This window comes from Megalops cyprinoides, chromosome 14 (genome assembly GCF_013368585.1).
Source record: "Megalops cyprinoides isolate fMegCyp1 chromosome 14, fMegCyp1.pri, whole genome shotgun sequence".
In the NCBI taxonomy this organism is placed as follows: domain Eukaryota; kingdom Metazoa; phylum Chordata; class Actinopteri; order Elopiformes; family Megalopidae; genus Megalops; species Megalops cyprinoides.
The window spans coordinates 26,247,064-26,268,422 of record NC_050596.1 but is presented as its reverse complement, the minus strand read 5'-3'; the positions used below and the strand labels follow the sequence as shown (position 1 = coordinate 26,268,422).

Sequence of the window (21,359 nt, the reverse complement as noted above, 5' to 3'; positions counted from 1 at the left end):
GGACATGGTAAATGGCACAGTACCATCCAGAAATGCTTTTGGGGAGCCTAAATAAGGATCTGGAATAAACTACCCTGCAGGGGAGCAAAAGGTCCATTATAAATGCTGTTTGGAAAACTCCTCTGCTTTCCTTATAATGGATGCCAGCATGTCTGGACAGGCAGTGTAGCTGCGTTCGTTTCCGGGCAACTCTTGTCTATGGCCCTAGAGGATTTGATTCTCTCCTGCAGAACTTAAGGAATGGAGAGTACAGCGGCCGTTGAATCTCCGTTCTAAAAAAGCCTTTTCAGTGTGACAGTATTCTCAGCCTGAGTAATTGGTGGCAGATGAGTTGACAAAACCCACAGCTAATTACCCTGACGCAGAGCCAATGTCCTGAATTGCCATTGGTTGAGCGGCGGTGTCATGAAACCGGAGGCGGGGCAAGCCGTGCCTTCACCTCCTGATCTCCGGCGGGTCTCTCTCTCCATGCGTCACCACGGCAGAGCCAGCTCCTCGGTTGGCACGGCGACGCACAGGACCAAAGGGTCCGGTTCTTTTACCCCGGCAGATTACATTCTCTGCAGAGCTTATTCAGATTGATTATGCGTCCCCACGATCTGCAGCCTGCCCAGCCCTGGAGCTGGGATCGTACAGACTTCATGACACTACATTAATATTTACTCCACCCCCCCTCCACCCCCCGGGGAAGTGGGGGATGGTCGTGAGCCTCTGATGTCTCAGCAGGGAGAAGAGTGTGGAATGGAGGAATGGATGAAATTCTCTGTGACCGGAGATGGAAGAGAGGAGGCCCAGGCGAATTGGGGGAGCAGCAGAACCCGTTAGAGGAAATTGCTGTCATTGTGGAGGGGGCGACCGATAAATTCATACCCCCCCAGAAACACCACCACCACCACCATCCACTTCCTGCTGCGCTGGCATGCCTGCCATTGTGCCAACGTGACCTTTCCGCTTCGTGGAGCGGGGGAGAGCCGAGCCCGGGCTGCCCTTTTCCCCCCCAACATTTACCCAGGAAGCACCATCTCGCCGGAGCCTGTCGGCAGCACCCCCGACCTTCTCCCTGACAGCCAGAGCCTGCGGGGGGAAAAGCCAGCAGGGTACGATCTCCGTGCCGCGACCTCGTCGGGAACAAAAGCCGACGGGTGGCGTGGCGATCCAAGAAGCCCGGGATCTGACAGGCAGGGAAAGCACCGACGTGTCCACGTGGCAAACGTCTTATTGTTTGAGACAGATGGACGGCATGTTTTTGACAATGCCATCCCTGGCATGCATCTCCTGTCATTTTTGCTGTGTGGCACCTCGGCGAACATCAGCTGTCACTGTCAGAGGTATTAGTCATCCATGCTTTAATCCCAACCCAACAGGTGAGCTGGGGTATCATTCAGCACCAGCTCAGACTCATCACATTGCCCACAAGGCTTATTCTCACTTATCTAAATATATCCTGTGTTCTTTCTCACTGTCAAAACATTTAGCTCTGTCACCAGGTTATCTGATCTCCCGTGTGCTTCAGAATAACTGAAAAAAAAGGTTTAGATGGCTTTGGATGAAACTTGAAATAAATGGCATGCGAGTTTGCTAGAATGTGTGTGTGAGCGTGTGTGTGCACGTATGCATGCTGATACCTGTATAAAGGTTGGCATGTGCCCACCCCTATAATAGGAGGGGGCTCTGAAGCTGGGGGTAAGTGGGCAAAGATGCAGATAAACCAGAGCTCTGATTGTCTCTGTCCCTGAGATCCATCACTGACCCTCCAATGAAAAGCTCTGCTTTTTGTTACTGCCAACTGAACCAAGCACATGCACACTGAAGGTGCACACACTAGCATCCTCTGATGCCCATCAGTGTGGAGCAGGCCTGGCACATCTCACCCTGCCAGTGGGCACAGCAGCAACGTCTGCCAGCCTCCCTGAGGGCACACGCGTGAGCCCCCATTAGCCTGATGGGAGACGGCAGCCGGGCCCGGCTCCTTTAGCACCCAGTCCTTCTGAGCACCACGCTAATTAAAAGAATCCCGGCCTCTGTAACTGAAGAGGTGGGCTAATTGCATGCTAATGAGAGGAAAAGGAGTGACAGGAAGGGGGGAGGGGGCCTGGGATGGCGGGGGGGAAAGGGTTCAGGACATTGGGGCTGGCTCTGGGTCTAGCCTTCTCGCTGCACAAATATGGCCAGCAATCTGTCAAGCTACAAACACAAAGGAGTTTGGATAGTTATGATCACATAAGCGTCTATCCTAATTACGCCTAAGCCTCGACGTGCATTTTGCTCCTGGGCGTGACAGTGAGGTGGAAAGCCGCACATCTGTGCATACCAGCAGAGAGGCAAGGGAGAGGATGAAAAGGAGTAAATGTCCCGTATTGCAGGTGGACCGCTTGAGCCCTGTGTTCCAGCATAACCCCTCTCTGGCGTAGCAAAAGAGAGCAGCATTTCGAAAAAGACCACCGGCTCTGACGCCGAGGCGCTGGAATTGAAATCTGAGGCTTTCATCAAATACGACAGCTTGCGCTGTCCACTAAGCGGACTGACAGTTCTGACATTTACTCTGAGAGATGATGTCTGATAGAGGAATGTGGTACTTGTACGGCTGACTTCATTATGTTACGCGCGCTGCCGGGAGAGACCAGACGTGGACAAGTGTGTCAGGGAAACCTTTCAAAAATAGGAACCTGGAAATTTTCAATATAACATGCTGCTCAACACACCCTGACCCAGGCGTTGGGGAGAAGCCTCCACTGAATATCGGGACCATAACAGACACAGCCCGCTAAAAACAAAACACAATAGAGTCCCTGCTACATCTAAAAGCAGGGACTTGCGCTGTCCTCTGATGGCCCTTCTCCACAGCAGAGCCACCTGGCTGTTATACGGCTGTGATCAGCATGAGTGGCTTACCCCTGCCTCCCACCTGTGTTTACCTCCACACTTTCAGCCCTGCCGCAACCCAGTTTTACGGCTGCGCAGATTGCCGACGCTCCCCGCAGCTGCTTGTGAGGTTGCCAGCAGCAGGAACGGTGGTGGGCTGAGGTGACACGGGTCAGCGCAACAAAAAAGGATGAGGGAAGTCCCCGCGGAAAGGAGCAAAGCAGGCCAGCCTTGTTCCGGCTCTGTAGTGGAATGAGGGGCAAGATGGCCCACACTTGGCATGGCGCTATTTATCACAGAGACGCCGTCCTCTGTGACAGCTGGCACTGACAGCCTGCGTACAGACGTGTGTGTGGGACACATACCAGCATCTTATCAGCAATAAGTTCCCTGCATGTGCTGTTTTTCATGTCCTGCATGAGGCTCTTCAATGAACAAAAATATAAATCACAGACAACCTCACTACTGTGTGTCATTAAGGCTTTTATTTCACCCCCAAACAGACTTATCAAGTAACCCATCAAGTAAGCTGTGAAGCTCAGAGATCCACGTATTGAGGGAGACAGTATCTGCATAACTAAATTCAATGCAGTATACAGAGGTTCTTGCCGCAGTTAACGGGCAAATCCGGATGCGTGATGCAGGTAGACTGGTAGCCACATTGTTAAATGCGCCGCCCTGCTCAGAGAGCTCGCTCTGAGGTCTGGGCCCCGCTCCTGACATTGAGGCACCGAGGAGACAGAGCCCCTTCCGACACACTCGATCTTCCGAGCGCCTGAGCCTGGGAGCCTCAGCACACTGCAGCACGGTCCATCACATCCGGGCGACGTCAAACATCCCAACCCTCTCCCTCCCTCCCTCCCTCCCTCCCGGACCGGGCCAGGCCGGCCACGCTCATAAATTTCAGCGCTGTCCTTGCTCTGCCCCCCTGTGAACCCGGGCGTGTCAGCTTTGAATCAATCAGCCCCCCGCTGGGAAGCCCAGGACATTGCGGAGATCTACCTGTCTGTTTTCAGAGAGGAGAAGAAGGGAACCGGGTGGCTTGGAAGCCCTTCTTTCCGGAGCTACAGAACTGAACTGCTCCTCTTATTCCTTATTCCTATACAGCCTCCTGCTCTACACTTGAGAAAACAATTTGATGAAAAGGAGGAGCTGGTTGTGCTCTAGGTGTTCATAAGGCAGACAATAAACCAGGGCTGTGATGAACCAGGCGGAAGGGGCATCCATTCCTCTACCTCCTGGAAGCTGCAGGTTCGCCTACAGTCTCAGCATCGGGAAAGCAGCATCCTACAGCAGAGGCAAGCATCCCCGGCACAGACGCTCCCTGGGCAACAGTGATTAATTGGACCTACCAGGTCATGTGATCACAGCTACCGTACCCACAATCCTGGGAATCTCCACCTCCCACCCCGCCACACGACACTCTCCAAATCGCCTCACAGTCTTTACAGCTAAAATTAGAGGCTTTCTCCCTCCCTCCCTCCCTCTCTCTCTCCCTCACTCCCTCTCTCTCCCGTGCAAATGATCCTGCATCAGCATTGCTTCACCTTGCCAAGGGGGATACTGTTTCTTCACAGGGGAGAGGTGCAGAAGCTTGTTTGGGGTGTCGGGGCGGGGGGGAGGCGGAAGGTACTTGCACATGCAGTCCCCACCTGTTGTCTCAAAGACACAATAATGATTAAACATGCTGTTCGAGCGCGCTGGCAGTCTCCATTTTTCTCCCTGAGTGGCGCAGGTAACTGTGTGTTGTCCTATTTTTTTTTTCCCCCCCCCTCCTCGTGCCAACAGAAGGGGCACAGAGCGGCGGCCAGTGTTTAAGATTGAGTGCCACTGTCACGGGTAAACAGCCACAGTGGGGAAAACATGGCCACGCTGACATTGGACCTGTGGTGTCGTTTTTTCCTGTTTCTCTCTCTTTCTCCCTCTCTCTGTCTCTCTATCTCTCTCTTCCTCTGCGCCTTTCCTTCAGCCACGGACGTGGACGCCATTCTTATATAGCTGTCATGTACTTAAAAGGCAGAGAGAACCAAAAAAAAAAAAAACACACTGCTTGAAGTGTACATCTTTACATCTTTAATATTAACGCCTGCCTTCAACCCGGTCTGGGGCTGGAATCATTCTACGCTTTAAATGCCTTTATACTCTAACACAGCAAATCCAGAAGAAAGTTCCGTCACATCAAAGCAGTCTGAGTCCATTTCATTTCTTGATCTTCATTATTATTTTCCTCACCTCTGTGCTTCCTCATCTTTCTGGGAAAAAAGGGGGTGGGGGGGTTCCCGCTGTTTGGGGCTTTGTGGTACAGGAGCAGCGGGGATCCCGTGATGGTTTGTTCTCTGTTGAGCCCCGCTCTCCTCGCTCTCTAAAAGGACTAAGCTGTAATGACTGGTGTGGAGTAGGGGGGGGTATGCTGAGTTGGGCTGGCTGCTGCTCATACTTGTGTCAGACACACAGAACACCCACTCGTGTGAGCAGCACTGAACACTGTGCTCCCCTCTCATACTGAACACCATGCCCAACTCCCTGAGTCTCCCATACTGAACACTCTGCTCTATCATCTGAACAATGGGCCTTTTCCTGCATGCAGTCCTGCCGCATCCGAAGGTCAACTGCCTCCTTCCCTGTATTTTCTCACGTGGGTTTTATGTACCTGCACATCCCAGGGAAGGAGTACTGTTATTTCTGCCCGCCCGCAAGGTGACTGCCCACATGCCCAAGGGGGCAGGCATTCAAGAGACATCACTATGGAGACAGACACCAATTACAGGCCCTCCCAGAATTGGGGGGGGTGTGCGAACGTAGTACCACGGCACATTAAACATCTCCCCTCCAGCTCACCCTCTCCCCTGTCACGCTGGGACACATACCTATGCTCTCTCACACGCACACACTGAAAGAGGAAACGCTCCCCCCTCCCCACCCCCTGCTTCTTTCTTTCTCTCTCTAAATTCCCACACTCCCCGGTGCCTCCTCTCAGCTGCCACTTCTCACTGCACACTCATTTATTACAGGTCACTAACGCAAAAGGAGCGTTTAAAAGGACAAATCGCCGCAGCTCCGCGCAGGCCCCACGCCGGCCCCACGCCGGCCCGCCGACCTCCACAATGCAGCCTCCCGCTGCGTTCTCTACGGCTCGGAAATTACTCCGATTCACACCGAAGCATTTATTACTTTTACAGATTTTTTTCCTTCCTTCCTGTTTCCTCCTTGTACCAATATTGAAATTATTTATGCAGAGGCACTTTATAATCATCATCGTTACTGATCACCTCAACGCTTTCATCCAATCAGTTTAACTGGGGGAAAAACATTTCGGCGGCCATAAACGCAGCATCCATTAAAACTGCAGGCGGGTTCCTCCGCAAATATGTGGAACGAAAAGCAAACCAACGCACCTGTGAAAAGGCGACGCAGACCGTCCTTCATTTGTACTGAGAAGAAAAAGCACGCCTTTCATTTTGTAATGACGGTTTAAGGCCATTCAGAACGGTTTAATCTAAACGGTGCAAAAAAGCAATGCATTTAGCTTGTTTTCTGTTTCTTCCTACATGCTTAAATGGACAAATCAAGATAAAATGCGAGGTGGGAATGTGTTGTCTTGAAGCAGTCAATATCACTCATGGGCCTGCTGTAATTACATTGTAAATGCAGATTAGCTATGAATATTTTAAAATGGATTACAAAAAGCAGAAAAAAAAGAAATTAGCCCTTAAGCACATCTTACACAAAGCACATGAAAAGCTCTTTGAAAGTGACGTGCCCCCCCACCCTCCACCCTCAGGTTTGCCAACCTATTATTACTCTTTATTTGTTCATTTGATTATTCAGGGGAGCATGGGGGAAAAAATAAAACAAATCACTCAGTTGTCAGCCACTTCTGGGAAAATAACAGGCAAAGACCGGGAATTATGGAGACACAATTATATTGCTTTTAATTCTTTACATTGTGGTAATGAGTGCGCCTTTGTGGAGATTAGACAAATTTTATTGTCATTCTAATCCATTCTTTTGTGGGACACACAAAGGAAAAGAAGAAAAGCACGGAAAATAAAAAAAGCGCAACATTCCGAGGCGGTAACTCTTTAAACCGCTATGTTCTGGATTACCGGAGTGGCGTTGTCAATCAAAAGGCGGACTCCTCTATCCCTTTTTTTCCACTTGCTGAGGAGAACAGCCTTTGGTAAATCCTCTGAAGCAACACTTGTAAAAAGGCCTTCTGTCATCCCTAATTGTACACTGACAATCACAGTTCTGAAAAGATGCCGTATGATGTGCAGTAAAAAAAAAAAAAAACTGTGATATACTCACAAAAGGGTCCTTTCGACTCCTTGTGAATCAAGAGAGATTCCTTGATTCTGTGGACGGCGGAGCTCATGGAGTTCCCAGTCCAGCCCTGGAATATTCTCTGCCTGAATTTCCCAGGCAATGACCCAGACATGAGCCTGGCCAAACTGGCAAAGGACCCAGCTGTTACACAGAGGCATATACACACACTCACAAACAAGCTTCCAAAATGACACAAAGGTATATCCTCATGGCAGCGGAGCAACACAGAAGCTAGAGAATGGGTCACGGGACTGGCTGGGGACTGTGGTGGTTGTTCCAATCCTCGACAGGGTATTTAGGGTTTTACCGTATGGATACCTAACCTGAATTTCTTCGTAAAAATTGATAACATGGAAGAAAAACTCAAGACATTGTATGAAAGATGCTTGGATAAGGATATTGGCTGAGCGAATGAATAACAATAACCTCTGCATCTGTATAATGGCTGACATTTGGCAGGAGTGCGGTATTAAATGGTTATTAAGGACAGAAAAAAAGGCCTGATCCACCTCCGCCTTCTCCACTGCTAAGAGGAGCTGGTGCCTCAGTGAAAAAATGGATTCTGCCTTCATTAACGAACTGTCAGACAAATGCTTTTCATTACAAAAGGAGAGAGAGAGAAGCTTCATTTCCACTTAATAAGTTGTCAATATACTTGTGTAATTGCAGGGCAATAACATAAGTCACATATGTAACAATACAGTAAATGTTGCAGAAAAGAGGTTTGAAAGCAAAGGCTTATAGATTATGTTAATAACGTCACCCCTTCCTCTAACCCCAGCATCCTACCCCAAATCCAACCCAACGTTTGTACTGAGCTGTGTGTAACTGTACTTCCACAGCAATTTAAAAACTATGCTTGCCGTTGTGGAGTTCTTATAGTGACCGAACAATGAGGGTCTAAAACTTGTGATTGCGGCTGCAGTCTCAGCTCATTCCCACAGACTGACCCCTCACCGAGCAGGCCCTCAGGGACGCCCGGTGACTGACAGACTCTTGCTGGACGCCTGCCAGGCCAAAGAGAATGGGACGGCACAAGGCCCTCGCCCGACAACTCCAGAATCAGCTGTATACAGAGCAGCTGGCTGCCCTTAGGCCCTGTGCATTTAGCGCCATGCATTATTGCTACTGATATTTTGCACAGGCAGTCTGTGCACACAAAGCACATATTGTATAAGAATGTATCATTTGGCTTGCTTGGTCTATCCTCGGCTTAGATTTACAATGTCCTTCAAAACGCATTTTTGCTTTATTGTGATTACTTGTGCTTTTGTTAATTTATGAAATCATCTTGCTTGTATGTAGCATTTTAATTGTGTATGTACAACATTGCACTCTACATTAAATGCCTGGTATTGACAGCATGCTAACGAAACAAGAATTAAAGAAAGAGTTTAATGATGACAGACATCCATCCAGCACACATACACATACACACACACACACACACACACACACACTCACACACTTCACCCAGCTCATACAACACACATACATACACACATAAACTCTACACCCAGAACACACATTCTATCCAGCTCACTCTCCATGAAGCTCACACACACACACTCCACACACTAACACACTCCGCACACTCCAGGCAAGCACACACCCCACCCAGCGCGTTCCCTGAATCTGCGATTTACGCCCCACCAGGCTCCTCTTAGGGTAATAATTGCCTGCTGCGCTGACAGACCTGTTTACAATCCGGCTCCAACATGGTAACCTTTCTCCCCGGCTCTTATTTATGACATTGAATAGGAAACAGGGGAGGGGATGAAGACGTTCAGGTACTCCATAGTGGACATAAATCCTAGACGTGACTTAACGCTTTTTAAAGCCACAGCCTTCTGGGGCTCTCACTGAAGAGAGGCCACTATTTAGCGACCTGAGCAGCAGGTGAAATGTGCAGATATCAGAAGGGGGTTTGGGGTAATGGGAATACAGGAAGGGAAGGGTGGTGCATTCTCCACCTTCCTGCCTGGCTCTCCAGTAGAGGTGATAATGAGCCATTCAAACGGGAGCAGATAGAGCTTGATCTCCCAGCAGCCCATGGTCATACATCAGGCCCTCGGAGTGGCCTTATCTGCAGAGTGTACAGACACGTAGAGGAGGTAATCAAGGCCGGAGCAGCTCTCACACACACGCTAATAAATCTGAACTGCCCGAACAAATACCCATGCATGTACAGACATGCGTATATATACACACACACACACACACACATACACACACACACACACACACACACACGCACGCATGCACACCCACAGACACAAATACAGACACAGACATGCACACACACAAGTGCACACACAAACACGCACACACACACACACACACACAAATGCACACGCACACACACACAAATGCACATGCACACACCAAACGCACGCACGCACACACACACACACACACACACACGCACACTCACACACAAACTCATGCACTTACACAAAAAAGAAACAGCACCTGAACACACAGCCAAGGGCAGACAACAGGCAGCCCCCCAGAGTAGCTCTCATTATTGCAGTTGACAGTGTGACCCTCCTCTCTACCGGAGGAAAAAAAAACGAAGGAATCAAAATGAACACCATGCAAAAGACCGCTAAAAGACTGCAGAGGTAGCTGCCCCAGGATAATATCTGCAGCATAATTTCCTTACAACGTAACAGCTTAAGTCTGGCAAGACATGAATCGCTATTATGTGTTTCCCACCCACTTACGTGCAGATCTTGAAGCGGGAGTAGAGAGGTTCAAATTCAAAATCACTTTTTTGATCTTAAAGCGCTTCAATCGTTTCAGTCTAAAAATGGCCACAGACACATTGCACACTGATTCCATAGATATATATGGTTCTGATCTAGGCAGGGCTAGTTGCCACACACTGTCAGAGGCCAGGAATGGTACAAAGAGAGGAGATGATCTGTGAATACATCTGTCTCAGGCCCACTGCAGTATATGTCTTATCACCAAAAGCTTAACGAACAAACCACTTTAATGCCTGCTGCAGGTTAAGCATGCTTACCGGGACTTTGTGTTGATCCAGTGAGTGATACATTGTGTGCAGTTCGAGCCTGAACTTCAGTATTTCAGGTTTAAGGGAAATAAAATATGCATTTTTACCATGATGGAGCTGTTATTGTCTTGAGGTTTTAAAGGAATCAATCGTAAAGCAAGGCAGATCAATATGTTGTCCACAGCAGGGAATAATAATTACAAAAGAACACTAATTAAAAACACTTTCAGACCTCAAGGGTTCAAGTTCAGTTAATCAACATTAACAGCTGAAAGGATATTGGTCTTGATTTGCTGAGTAACAGATGCCGATAAAACTTAATTGTGGCTTTTCAAGATATAAAGCGTACTGTAATCAACAAAAAAAGTAATTGGCCTAATCAATTTTGAAGTCTTTTTATGGAAATCATTTTTACTGAAATTTGAATCAACCTACTTAATACATTATTTACAGCACACGCTATTACTCTAAGCCAGACGCTTTTTTTACCGTTACAGCTAGAATCACAAACAGATGCTCGTATGTCCCAAATTCGGGCTCTGTATTTTTCCCCCTGCATATTTCCTATTTTAGTCCTTTCAAATGATCTCAAAGCGGGAAAGGACGGAACATCGGTTAATCAGGAAATTACCCTGAAAATTGGATTGGAGAGAGGGAGGGGAGGCAGTGTTTAGAAATGCACACAGGAATAAAGTGTGGCAAAGCTGCGGTGGGGGTGTGCAGCGGTGGATTACGCCCAATTACACCCGCTGGATGGCATTCCGGAGGGGTGACGGCCGCCCTTGGTGAACACCTGGAGCATCATCAAAGAGGTAGGGCTGAAGCCCCCCTCCCACCCCCCGCCAGCCCCCAATCCCCTCCACACTGGCACGACTCCCGCACGCTAAGGGGGGAGGGGGGGGGGGGGGGAGTCGGTGTCATCGCACCCAGCACGAGCAGGATCAAATGTGGTGGCACCTCAGGGGACACGCTGATGCTTGCATGGGATTAAAGTGTTCCCCAACGTGGCGGGGGTTTCATTCTCCTCCAGCCACCCTCAAACTCTGACTGTGCCAACACCACCCCTACCCCACTCTCTCCTGCCCACTCAGCCCACTCTGGACCCCGCCATTGTTGCTCAAATGCTGCCTAAAGCCACCCCACTAGCCTTCTCCCATACCTCCCCTCCTATTTCTTATTTACTACCCTTCTACTCCCCCATAAACCCTGCTACTGTCTATTTACTACCCCTCTACTCACTCATAAATGTTTCTACTACCTATCTGCTACCCATACGCTATCCCTCTCCTCACCCATAATCTCTCCTACTACCTCTTTACTACCATTAGACTCACCCAAAAACCCTCTTGACTACCCCTCTACTACTCCCATACTCATGCATATATCCACTTGCTGCCTCTTTACAACATGTCTGCTTATTCATACACCCTCCGCTGCCTTCACACTTTTCCTCCCAGCCACTTCCTCGCAGACAGCAGAGGGGAGAGCGATGCGATTTGTCACTGGTGTTCAATTCAGTGGTGAGCGCTCGGCGGCTAAGCTTTCCTCTTAATAAATTGGATGTCATAATTAAAGAGAGAAAAACGATCCCGCCGTGGAAACTGAATCCTGCATTAATTTCGGCAGCACCCTCAGACAAAAGGAGATGACGGAGATCCTGAGAGAGGTAGTAATGGCAGGCCGCTGTTCCTCAAATCGCGGCCTTCCCCGCCCCAACAAGAAGCGAAGCTCTATAACACAGCTTCGCTAACGCTCCCGCTATATACAAAAGGGACGCATGGGCACATATGGCTTTGAATATATTGCTAAAATCGGTTTCACTTGCAAAGCCAATGCTACACATGTGAACTAAGAGCAACAAAAGGCATATTATTATATTAATGGAGGTAGGGGGCAGGGTTTTTTTTTTCCCTTTCCTCCCGTTATTGTGTTTTCATTATTTATATGCTTTGGGAACACAGTGCCCTGTGTTTGGCATGCCAATAAAGCTGATTTAAATTTGAATTTGAATTTGAGAGTCACTGACAGAATAAGGGGAGGAGAAAGGGAGAGTAAGAGAGAAAGAAAGGTTGAATGACTGAAAGGAAGGAGAAAGAGATGGAGAAAGTGTGCAGAGGAGAGAGAAAATGAGCGAGAGGAGATAGAGTGGGGGAGTGAGGGAGGGACAATTCATTCCTGCAGGCATTCATGTGTAACTCTAATGAGAATCACAGTGTTCATATTGTCTCATATGTACCAGACTTAGGGTCAAGTACAATTATGCAATTTGTAATTCATGAATGTTATAAATTACCATCCAAATATAGCTTGCACCATGCTGGTATTTCACAATTTGATTAAGATATTCTAATGCAGGAACATTTTGAAGAATGGCAATGACGCCTGCTATATTCATGATCATATTTCTGTGAGTACTGTCTCTCCACTGACAGTAATGTTTCACATATATTTGCAACTTGACAAAACAGTGTTATGTTTAACGCCTTCTGGTATATTGTGTATTAGACTGATGCAAGGGCAGCAAAAGACCAAGCAAAATATCAAATCACAATATGCAACATCACACAATATTCCGTACCCAGTAGCATTTACCTAATGAATGCCTGACATGCATTAATATGAATCACAAACATGCAGTAATAGGTAATGTACTCAAGGCCTCTTTCCTCTTTTCAATGCTTGCCTGTGATTGGTTCACAACACAGACATATTTTTCCATTTGACCCGGACAGACTGAAAATCTTGAAAAAAACAGCTGAAAATCAGGAGTGCTATAAGCCCAAAGAGAGCAACTCATTTGCAGCCACCATGGAACGTTACTTTAACACTGACACAATGTATCGCGAGAAAGTTTTCTGTACACAGTGACTGTAGCTGGGGTGGGGGGGGCAAGGAGGAGTTAAAGCAAGGATTGGGACCAGGACTGGGTGGAGAGGAGGGGGTCAGTGCCTTGTGCCCACGGGCAAGTGCTTCTGGGAGGAATTACAAGTGGCAAAGAAAACAAACCCTCCAGTCTCTGAAAAGAACCCTCCCGCCTCTCGCTTCCACGCCGCATTCCGTCAAAGAGGGGTCCTGACAGATTACGGCCGCAGTATATTGCTTTCTCCTCCGATCGGACGGCGGAAGGTGCCGCCGGGTGTCTCAGATTTAAAGAGAAGAGAGGAGGGGAGCACCGAGCGCCGCATGCTTTTGAACAACATATCCACACCGTGTACGAGTCTCTCATATACCCAGCGGGACTTGGCAAAGCAGCTCCCTCCGGAATCAAAGCCCGCTATTCCTCCCAATAAGAACAAAAGACAAGGAGGTCAAACCTCATTTCATGCCCAAACGACAAAAAAAATAAAGAAAGAAAGAAAGGAAAAAAGCTTCATGAAATGGCTGCTATTACTGTGTGGGTAGTGATTCTGACCCCCTTCTACTTCCTGCTTCGAAGAAGGAATGTGGTCCTACTTGACAGGATCTAGAAAGATGAGTTGTGAACTCCAGGAACTGAAACCTTAATACATACTGTTCATGAGTGACATGTCAAAACATGTTAATGTTTTAAAGTTAATGTAAACTGAAGTATGTACGGCACCAGGAGAAGAGAAAAAAAAATAAGCTTAATTAAAAGCTATTTTATGTAAATTTTTATATAAATAAAAAAAGAAAAAAAACTATGGCAAAAATATCTGACGAAGGCGCTGTTCAGATCTCTTGACATTTGAACAGTAAATATCACAGATATGAATAGGCAGTATATATACCATTATACCATTCCAGGACTTTATGCTACTTTATTGTCTATATTTCTATAAAGAGGCAATACAAATGACCATGGGCACCACAAAATAGGAATGAACAAGATGATGATATCCAAAATATTCCTATTCCATTCTGATCAATGAGACAATCAGGCAGTGGAGATAATCCAAATAAACAGCCGGAGCAAAATGCTACCATCACCCTCTCTCCTTTGCTATGTTCATATCTGACCATCCTGACTCCGAGCCCCATGTTCACTGGATTGCACCCAGATGCATTTCTTAGGCCTAGTGTCCACTATCAGATCATGCAAAAACCCTAACTGAAATTTGATATGTGTGATGTAATTTTTTGGCACAGATCACTGTCAGTCACTATGGGTAAGGTAGTCCTACTCTCATGAATCATCGCTGGCAGCATTTGAATACTATTATGTAAGGTAATGTTGATTTAAGAGATCATTATTAGGCTTTAGGTGCATATACGTATAAAGTAGGCAGGCTGCCCCCAAGTATAAACATTAGGTTGAGTGTTTATATTAATACAATTACTGTCGTGTCCTTATAATTTATTTACTGTGCTGCTTACTCATTTTTTGTGTTACAGGCTGTTTTGTACCCATCTTCTTGTTGTTCTGTGATATGCCTTTTAAAATCTGGAAAAGAGTGTCTACACATAAATAAACAAATACATTGAAAATGAATAAATAAATATCACACACATTTCACCAAGACTACAAAAGTGTCTGCCACTTTTGTTAGTAAAACTGTAACCACCAGCTGCATCAGCTCTAAAAAGTAATCAAATAATGCTGCAATGAGCAAAAAAAAAAAAAAAAATCCTTTGCTCTAAAGACCCATGACTAATGTTCAGAGTGCATCTAGCGCTGGAGACAAACTGACAAAAACCCCAGAATGAGAGCTCAAAATGAGGTCTTTATCAAAGAATTCAGTGTCTTGATGCAATAGGATGCATCTGTAATTACTTATTTTGTGGTGACTTCTTGCAGCAAGAAAATCATTTCAGAAAATTCACGCCTGTATATGTTTCAAAATACCCTGTTCATAGGAAACACAAAATCATGGTCTTGTCAAGAGAAAACAAGCTTAATTACTCGTGATTAATTCTTACTTTTTGTGATTCTGACAACTCACCCAAGCGGCTTAAGCCGAGCAAAAGCAGATTATCTTTCTGATGTTTTGATATTTGTATTCTATAGAATCGTCCACTGGTGTTTTTCATGAGAAGTTAAACTGTAAATGTCAAGCTGTAGCCTGATGAAAATATACTGTTATCTCGCACTAGACTGGATGGACAGTCTTATCATTTCCTTATTAGTGGATGCATATCACACAGTGGGAAAAAGAAAAGAACTGGAGGAAGAAGATCTCTGTGCCTTGAGCACATTGTTACAAACAGTGACATCCAGCAATATGAAGAAAACAAATGCACATCCCATTTTTTAGGTGCTGGCCAGAGACAAGTATAACAAAGAAACCAATGTCTGCATACCTATGTTTGCATTGCTTTATGTGCACCTCCAAAATAAATCATTTTCAGGTGCAAATAGTGTGAAGACATGTTGTTCTTTATATACACAAATGCTGTTAGAAACCTGTCACCATCATTATCCTCATTCTCCATTTAATCCACTTATGATAAAATGCAAACCTCTATATCACCTTTACACTTGCCACATTTCCTTGCAAAATGTTTATAAATGATCTAAATACTGAAGCTGCTACAGCTTTATGGCACCATTTACAAATTACACTAATTATCAACATTCAACAGAACCAAAGGCATTCAATTCAAATCAGATCAAGGGTAAAGCATCTGAGACAGCACTGAACACTAAACACTATGTATGCATATTGTATATGCTTTTCTACGTATGTAGTGGAGCTCAGCCACAAAGACTGATCCTTGAAGGGAAATTCAGAGATTAGGAAGGGATCATGAAGAAGGGGGGAGATGGAGACGAGCACCTAATTTCTATTCTGCACACACAGCAACTCACCAAATGAGCCACGTAGCTCGGATTCTACATCGCAAATATGATTCTTTAGCTGAAACTATGTCTAATAACCTGAGCGGACGACTGCCTCTGCCGCCCCCGCCCACCACCCGACAGACAGACACACACACACACACACACACACACACACACACACACACCTCCCTCTCCCTGTGTCCCACCCCCACATCGCTTAATTTGTTTCATCAAAAAGCAATTCAATCAACGTCTTGTCGCCCTCTGGCAGCCTCGGGTTGGCTTCTCTGCACTTCATTTCCCATTAGGGTTCGAACAAACCACTCACACCTCCGAGCCAGTCAGGATCGTACCTCTACCGGGAAGTGCAGGTGTACGACCGATTGACAGCTTTTTTAATCTATTCATTAATTAGCCTTTGTAATGGAGGCCCACTCGTAGCAGTCAGATAACAAGGAGATGAAACAAATTGGTTTTCTCTCACTTCACTTCCGACACTAAAGACCCCCGTGTTTGGTCGTGTATATGTCGGCTGCCAAACCGACTGTCGGCTTCATTTAATGACAGTGAAGTTCGGCGCAGTCAATTACTACCGGAGATGCGGCGGTTGCTAGACAAGTCATTTTCACGGTTCAGGTGGATTAGTATGAAATTGCCACCTTAGAAACAAGGAACGGGAATGAATTGGTCATCCCCATGTCGAAAGTCTTGACAGTGATATAAAGCCTTTGCCATTTATTCCAATTATCTTATGATGGGAACGTGGAAAAACGCATTGCATGTGCCTATCAGTTTTCTTCGGGTTTTATAAGCCATGACAGGACCCGTTTGCTTTTAACAACTATATTTTACGGACTAGAAAATCAGCATTTTTAGTCGCATGTAGATTGAATTTATTACCATTAACCATAATACACCGAACCTATATAAAACAAGGGGAGGGGATAATTATCCGGGATACATATACTGCTTTAATCAATTCCGCAATGAAATCACCAACAAAGTAAAGACAGCCCAATTTTAAGGACCACGGCCTTCTACTGACTGTCTAGCATGCTGCGTCTAGTCCACTTTCCCTTAAATGTGGATTATTTCGAGTAAAACGCGTATGTAGGCCTATGCAGAATTTTTCGGTTTAACACGAGTAATATTTTCCCCGCCACTAATTTTCCTTAACAATCCCGAAATTTAAATGAGCCGAGCAGGCAAATGCGCCGTGCATGCGTTCAGTTTTCAAGTCCCTTTGTTTCACAGACTTCAGAATTGGATACGATTTTCTGATATTGTTTCACGCGAAATGGGCTCCGGAGGCCCAGTCAAAAAGATACGTCACCTGTAACATCCCTGATAATGCAGTAGAGGCTTCTACGCCAGTCAAAATCGTTAACGAGACTGTTTACTTTCCTTGCCATGTTGTCACAAGGACATGCAGGCTGCAGCGTAATGTCTACAGAAAAAAGGGGGAATACGGCAATATGTGGAACCTTGGTGTTGCATATAGAAAGTTAGCCAGAGAGAAACCTGAAACACGGACAAATCCTTCAGTAGCATTAAATAAAACTGTAAACTACCACGGTTGTTACTATAAAACTGTTAACTATTACGTTTGCATATTATTATTATTATTATTATTATTATTATTATTATTATTATTAGAGGGGAAAAGAAAGGTAATTTCTCTAATTTTCATTCATTCGTTGTCGTGTATTGTTCGTTTCTTTCACAGTGTTGTGAAGTGTTCCGCGCATAGACGTGCAAAAGGGCAATGGTACACGCATTTATACACATCATATATTTGGGACAAAGAGACCTGCGCCTGATCACAGGCAAAAGAAACGTGCAGTCCAAGCGCATCACCTGCAGTTGTGAGCTGATGGGCTGACGAGGGTATCACTGGAGATCATGATCTTTTGCTTTTTTACGTAAATCACGGCTATGAAATGTAAAACAATGTTTAGTCCAATGATTACCAATTGACTAAACAATCAGTTAAACTGAATCGAATGTGTGCCGAATGATTGCCATTAACAAATAAAGAAATTCATTTTATTTTTTTAACGATTTGACTGCGGCAGACGGACTGGAAAACATTTACTAGAATGTATTTCGAGGCGATCTGTAAGCCTATACAACATTCACTTGGTCCACAGCAGAATTGCACTCGTGGGACCGGAGACTCATTATTAACGGTTCAGCGGCACAAGTTTCGGGCTGCGTATGAGACAGCGGCGTCTTGCTGCTGTCAGCTTCAACGCGCTCGCACGCACACACGCTTCCACACACCCCCCTGAGAAGACATATCGGAGAAATTCTGCACATAAACGTACAGTGCCTGCTGCGTTTCATTCAGCGCCAATATCAACAATCAACCACATACGAGACGTAGGCAACAAACGGGGCTCTCCACTCAGTCGTCGCATCCAAATGGAGAAGCACAGGGAGAAAGCGCTACATTCTGCGCCTCCGGTTCATACCACCACCGTGTGGAGACGCGCGCTCTTTCATACAATAAACAACCCACTTAACTTGTTCAGCGATAAAACGGAGGAATTATCTCATCACAAGTTATCAAGAACGACTGAACACGCGCTTATGGTTCATATATAACCCACCTGAGTGACTGTTTCTTCACTGGCATCTCAAAAAATTAACACCAACAGGAAAAAAGAACAGAAACTCACTGGCAATCATGATGTGCTCTAAAACCGGGTAAAGAAAGGTCATTCTCTGTTTTGTAAGTCTTCCTTGCAGATAACATAGTATTATTAATTATTATTATTATTGTTATTATTATTCTACTTCCACTACTACTACTTAGAAACCAAACAGTGGTGATGCACTACGCATCATGACTTTCTACTCTCAAGAGAAGATTGCATTCCCCATAATATACACATTTGTTTGTTAATGACAAATTACGTTTCATTTCTTATTCGTCGTTGAAATTAAAACGTTAATATGGCATGCTGTGTAAAGTAGATCACTGGATCATACTTTTCATACTTTTTGAATGTGTGTCCCAGAATACAGACAGCATTCCAAACGAAAGAACACGTTTTTTTCGACCAGCCTATTAACGACTCGTTCATTGTGTAACCCTAATAATAATAATAATAATAATTGTATGAGTGGCGCAAGAACGACATCTTATGAAAGCCGTATTAACTACATGCAATCATATAGCCGACGGTCTTCTTGTAGCACTGATTGTAGAAAATCTGCTCTATCACCGATATGTCAAATATGACAATAACTCATGGTGTGAAGATACAGTACTGCAGAGCTGAGCCAAGTTATTATAGACAGGGCTGACAATAATAATTGTAGTTCTGACAGGAGCGATTGTTCACTCGGCAATGCAATGATAAGAAAAACAAGCAGACTGGTTAAACCCCTTTTCCCCACAAGGAAGAGAATGAGAAGAAGAAATAAAGAAAGGAAAAACAGAAAAGGAATTGGGCTAGCTTCTTCTGTGTCCAAGGGACACGTGTAATGATTATTCAATGATCTGTTCTATGCGAATTCAACAGTGCCATTCTGTGTGCGGAGCTGAAAGCAGTAGGCTGCTTCATCTGAGATTGCTTACAACGCACAATACACGCAAATTTATCAAAGCGAAGACAGCACAGACTTGCATGATACCTAAGGTTAACTGAGCAAAAAGGCTGGGGAAAAACTTTTACTTTTCACACAGTTGCACAGAGAAAACGAATTCGAATCGCTGGTTCAGTAAATAAACCCATCAACAACCTGGCTACCTTTTTTCCGTGTGAGATCACTTCATTTGTCAGACTAGTAAAGACTTCAATGCAAAGATTTCGAGGGAAATCTGTAAAAAAAAAAAAAAAAAAAAGCATCCAACAATGTATATTTAACCGTAAAATGTCCTCCAGATTTAGTCTGTAAACCACATAATACTGGTCTCATCAACACAGCGCTGACCCTGCGTGTAACCGAATGAAACAAACACGCAGTCACGACAAGTAAACAAGCACTTTGCGCACCAGATATTAGGGTAACTGTCACTCACCTGACTGTGACGAGCTCACCCGAACCACAACCGAAGTGAAGAGAAAGCCGAAGAAATACTGTGAAGAGGCGAGCTTCATTTTGGGGGGTACTGGTAGTAACTCCTAATTCACATGTCCAGCAACATATCCTCGTTTTTGCGGGGAAAAAGAAGAAACGTCCGCTTTTGACTGTTTTTTTTCAGTCTGTATACAATGTTATAATGTTTCCTCTGAGTGTCTTCGTCCAGTTTTTGCCTCGTAGAGAATAATACAACTTGTAACACAACTGTAGTAGCGTAGTTTCCACGGCGCGCTATGGCTTGTCCAGATTGCAATGCTATGCTCATGCCATTACTCTCCTTTGAGTTGGGTGCACAGACACGGCTCGGGAACCGGAGACACTCCCACTGACAGGGATGTCCCTCCCCCGCCCGGCGGATTGGTCCTTCTTACGGCTGTCACATTAAAACCCCGCCTTTTGCCACGCCCTCGATTGCGCCTATTGGCTCGTTGGCGCTGCCAAAAAGATGCATTTGTTGCGTTGGAGACACCTGTCTCGGACTCTGTGTAACCAGGCGAGTTAAGGACTGTCAAAATTACTGCAGCTCCTTTCCTCCCGAACATTGCAATAAGCATGTGATTTGGATATCGATTAACCACGTCTAACGCATTTTTACAAACTTGTCGGTTGTAAATAGTTTGTCATGTTTAATGGGAAGTGTAATGAAAATTACAAAGCATGTAATTTGTTGCATGTGACAGCGCGCGATGTTCATCAGTAGGCTTCGTATTACCTTTTGATGACCGCTACATAGAAAGTTTCAAGCGGTGCGTTTTTAAAGTGCCAAAGCAAAAGTCCGCATGCGGCTCCATTACCCTTCAATTAAGATGCCTGTCCTTCCAATTACACTACCCTTTCACACTTGCTAGACGGGCTGAGCACTTCCTGGAGTTGCAGTATAATGAAACATCTGGCCCATACCGTCCTGCGACACACATACACGCGCTTTTCACTTTGCAGGAACTAATCAAGGTTTTCTAACCGAGTGGCAGCTGAAAACGCATTGAACTGTGGCTTGCCTCCTCAGTGTCGCTGTAATACTGACCTCTCACCAGAGGAGGGAGTCAATTTCGCACTTCTTGGGTCATGGAAAGCATTTCACGGCAAGGAGACTCAAGCTGTTACTCGCAAGTATCCTAACTCTTAATTTGACTTTGGCATCATTATTAGGACACATTATTAAACAAGGCTCAATGTGACAAGCGTTTAATATCAGTGACACACAGGGGATTAAACATATTAAAATAAGAAATAATATTTAATAGGCCAATTGTCAAAAAAATCTAAAATACCCACCATTTATTAACATAAACCAAAATGTAATTTTGCTGCAATGTTTTA

The 21,359-nt window shown here is 45.4% G+C and overlaps 1 protein-coding gene across 1 annotated transcript in view; it reads right to left on the bottom strand.

Annotated features, from left to right (window-relative positions):
- LOC118789536 (receptor tyrosine-protein kinase erbB-4-like) overlaps positions 1-20,298 on the bottom strand; it is a 294,445-nt gene extending 274,147 nt beyond the window's left edge. Inside the window, exon 1 of the mRNA XM_036546004.1 lies at positions 19,978-20,298. Coding sequence (XP_036401897.1) covers positions 19,978-20,056 — 79 coding nt within the window. The 5' untranslated portion in view covers positions 20,057-20,298. The remainder of the gene's footprint in view (positions 1-19,977) is intronic.
- Positions 20,299-21,359: the final 1,061 nt, after the last annotated feature.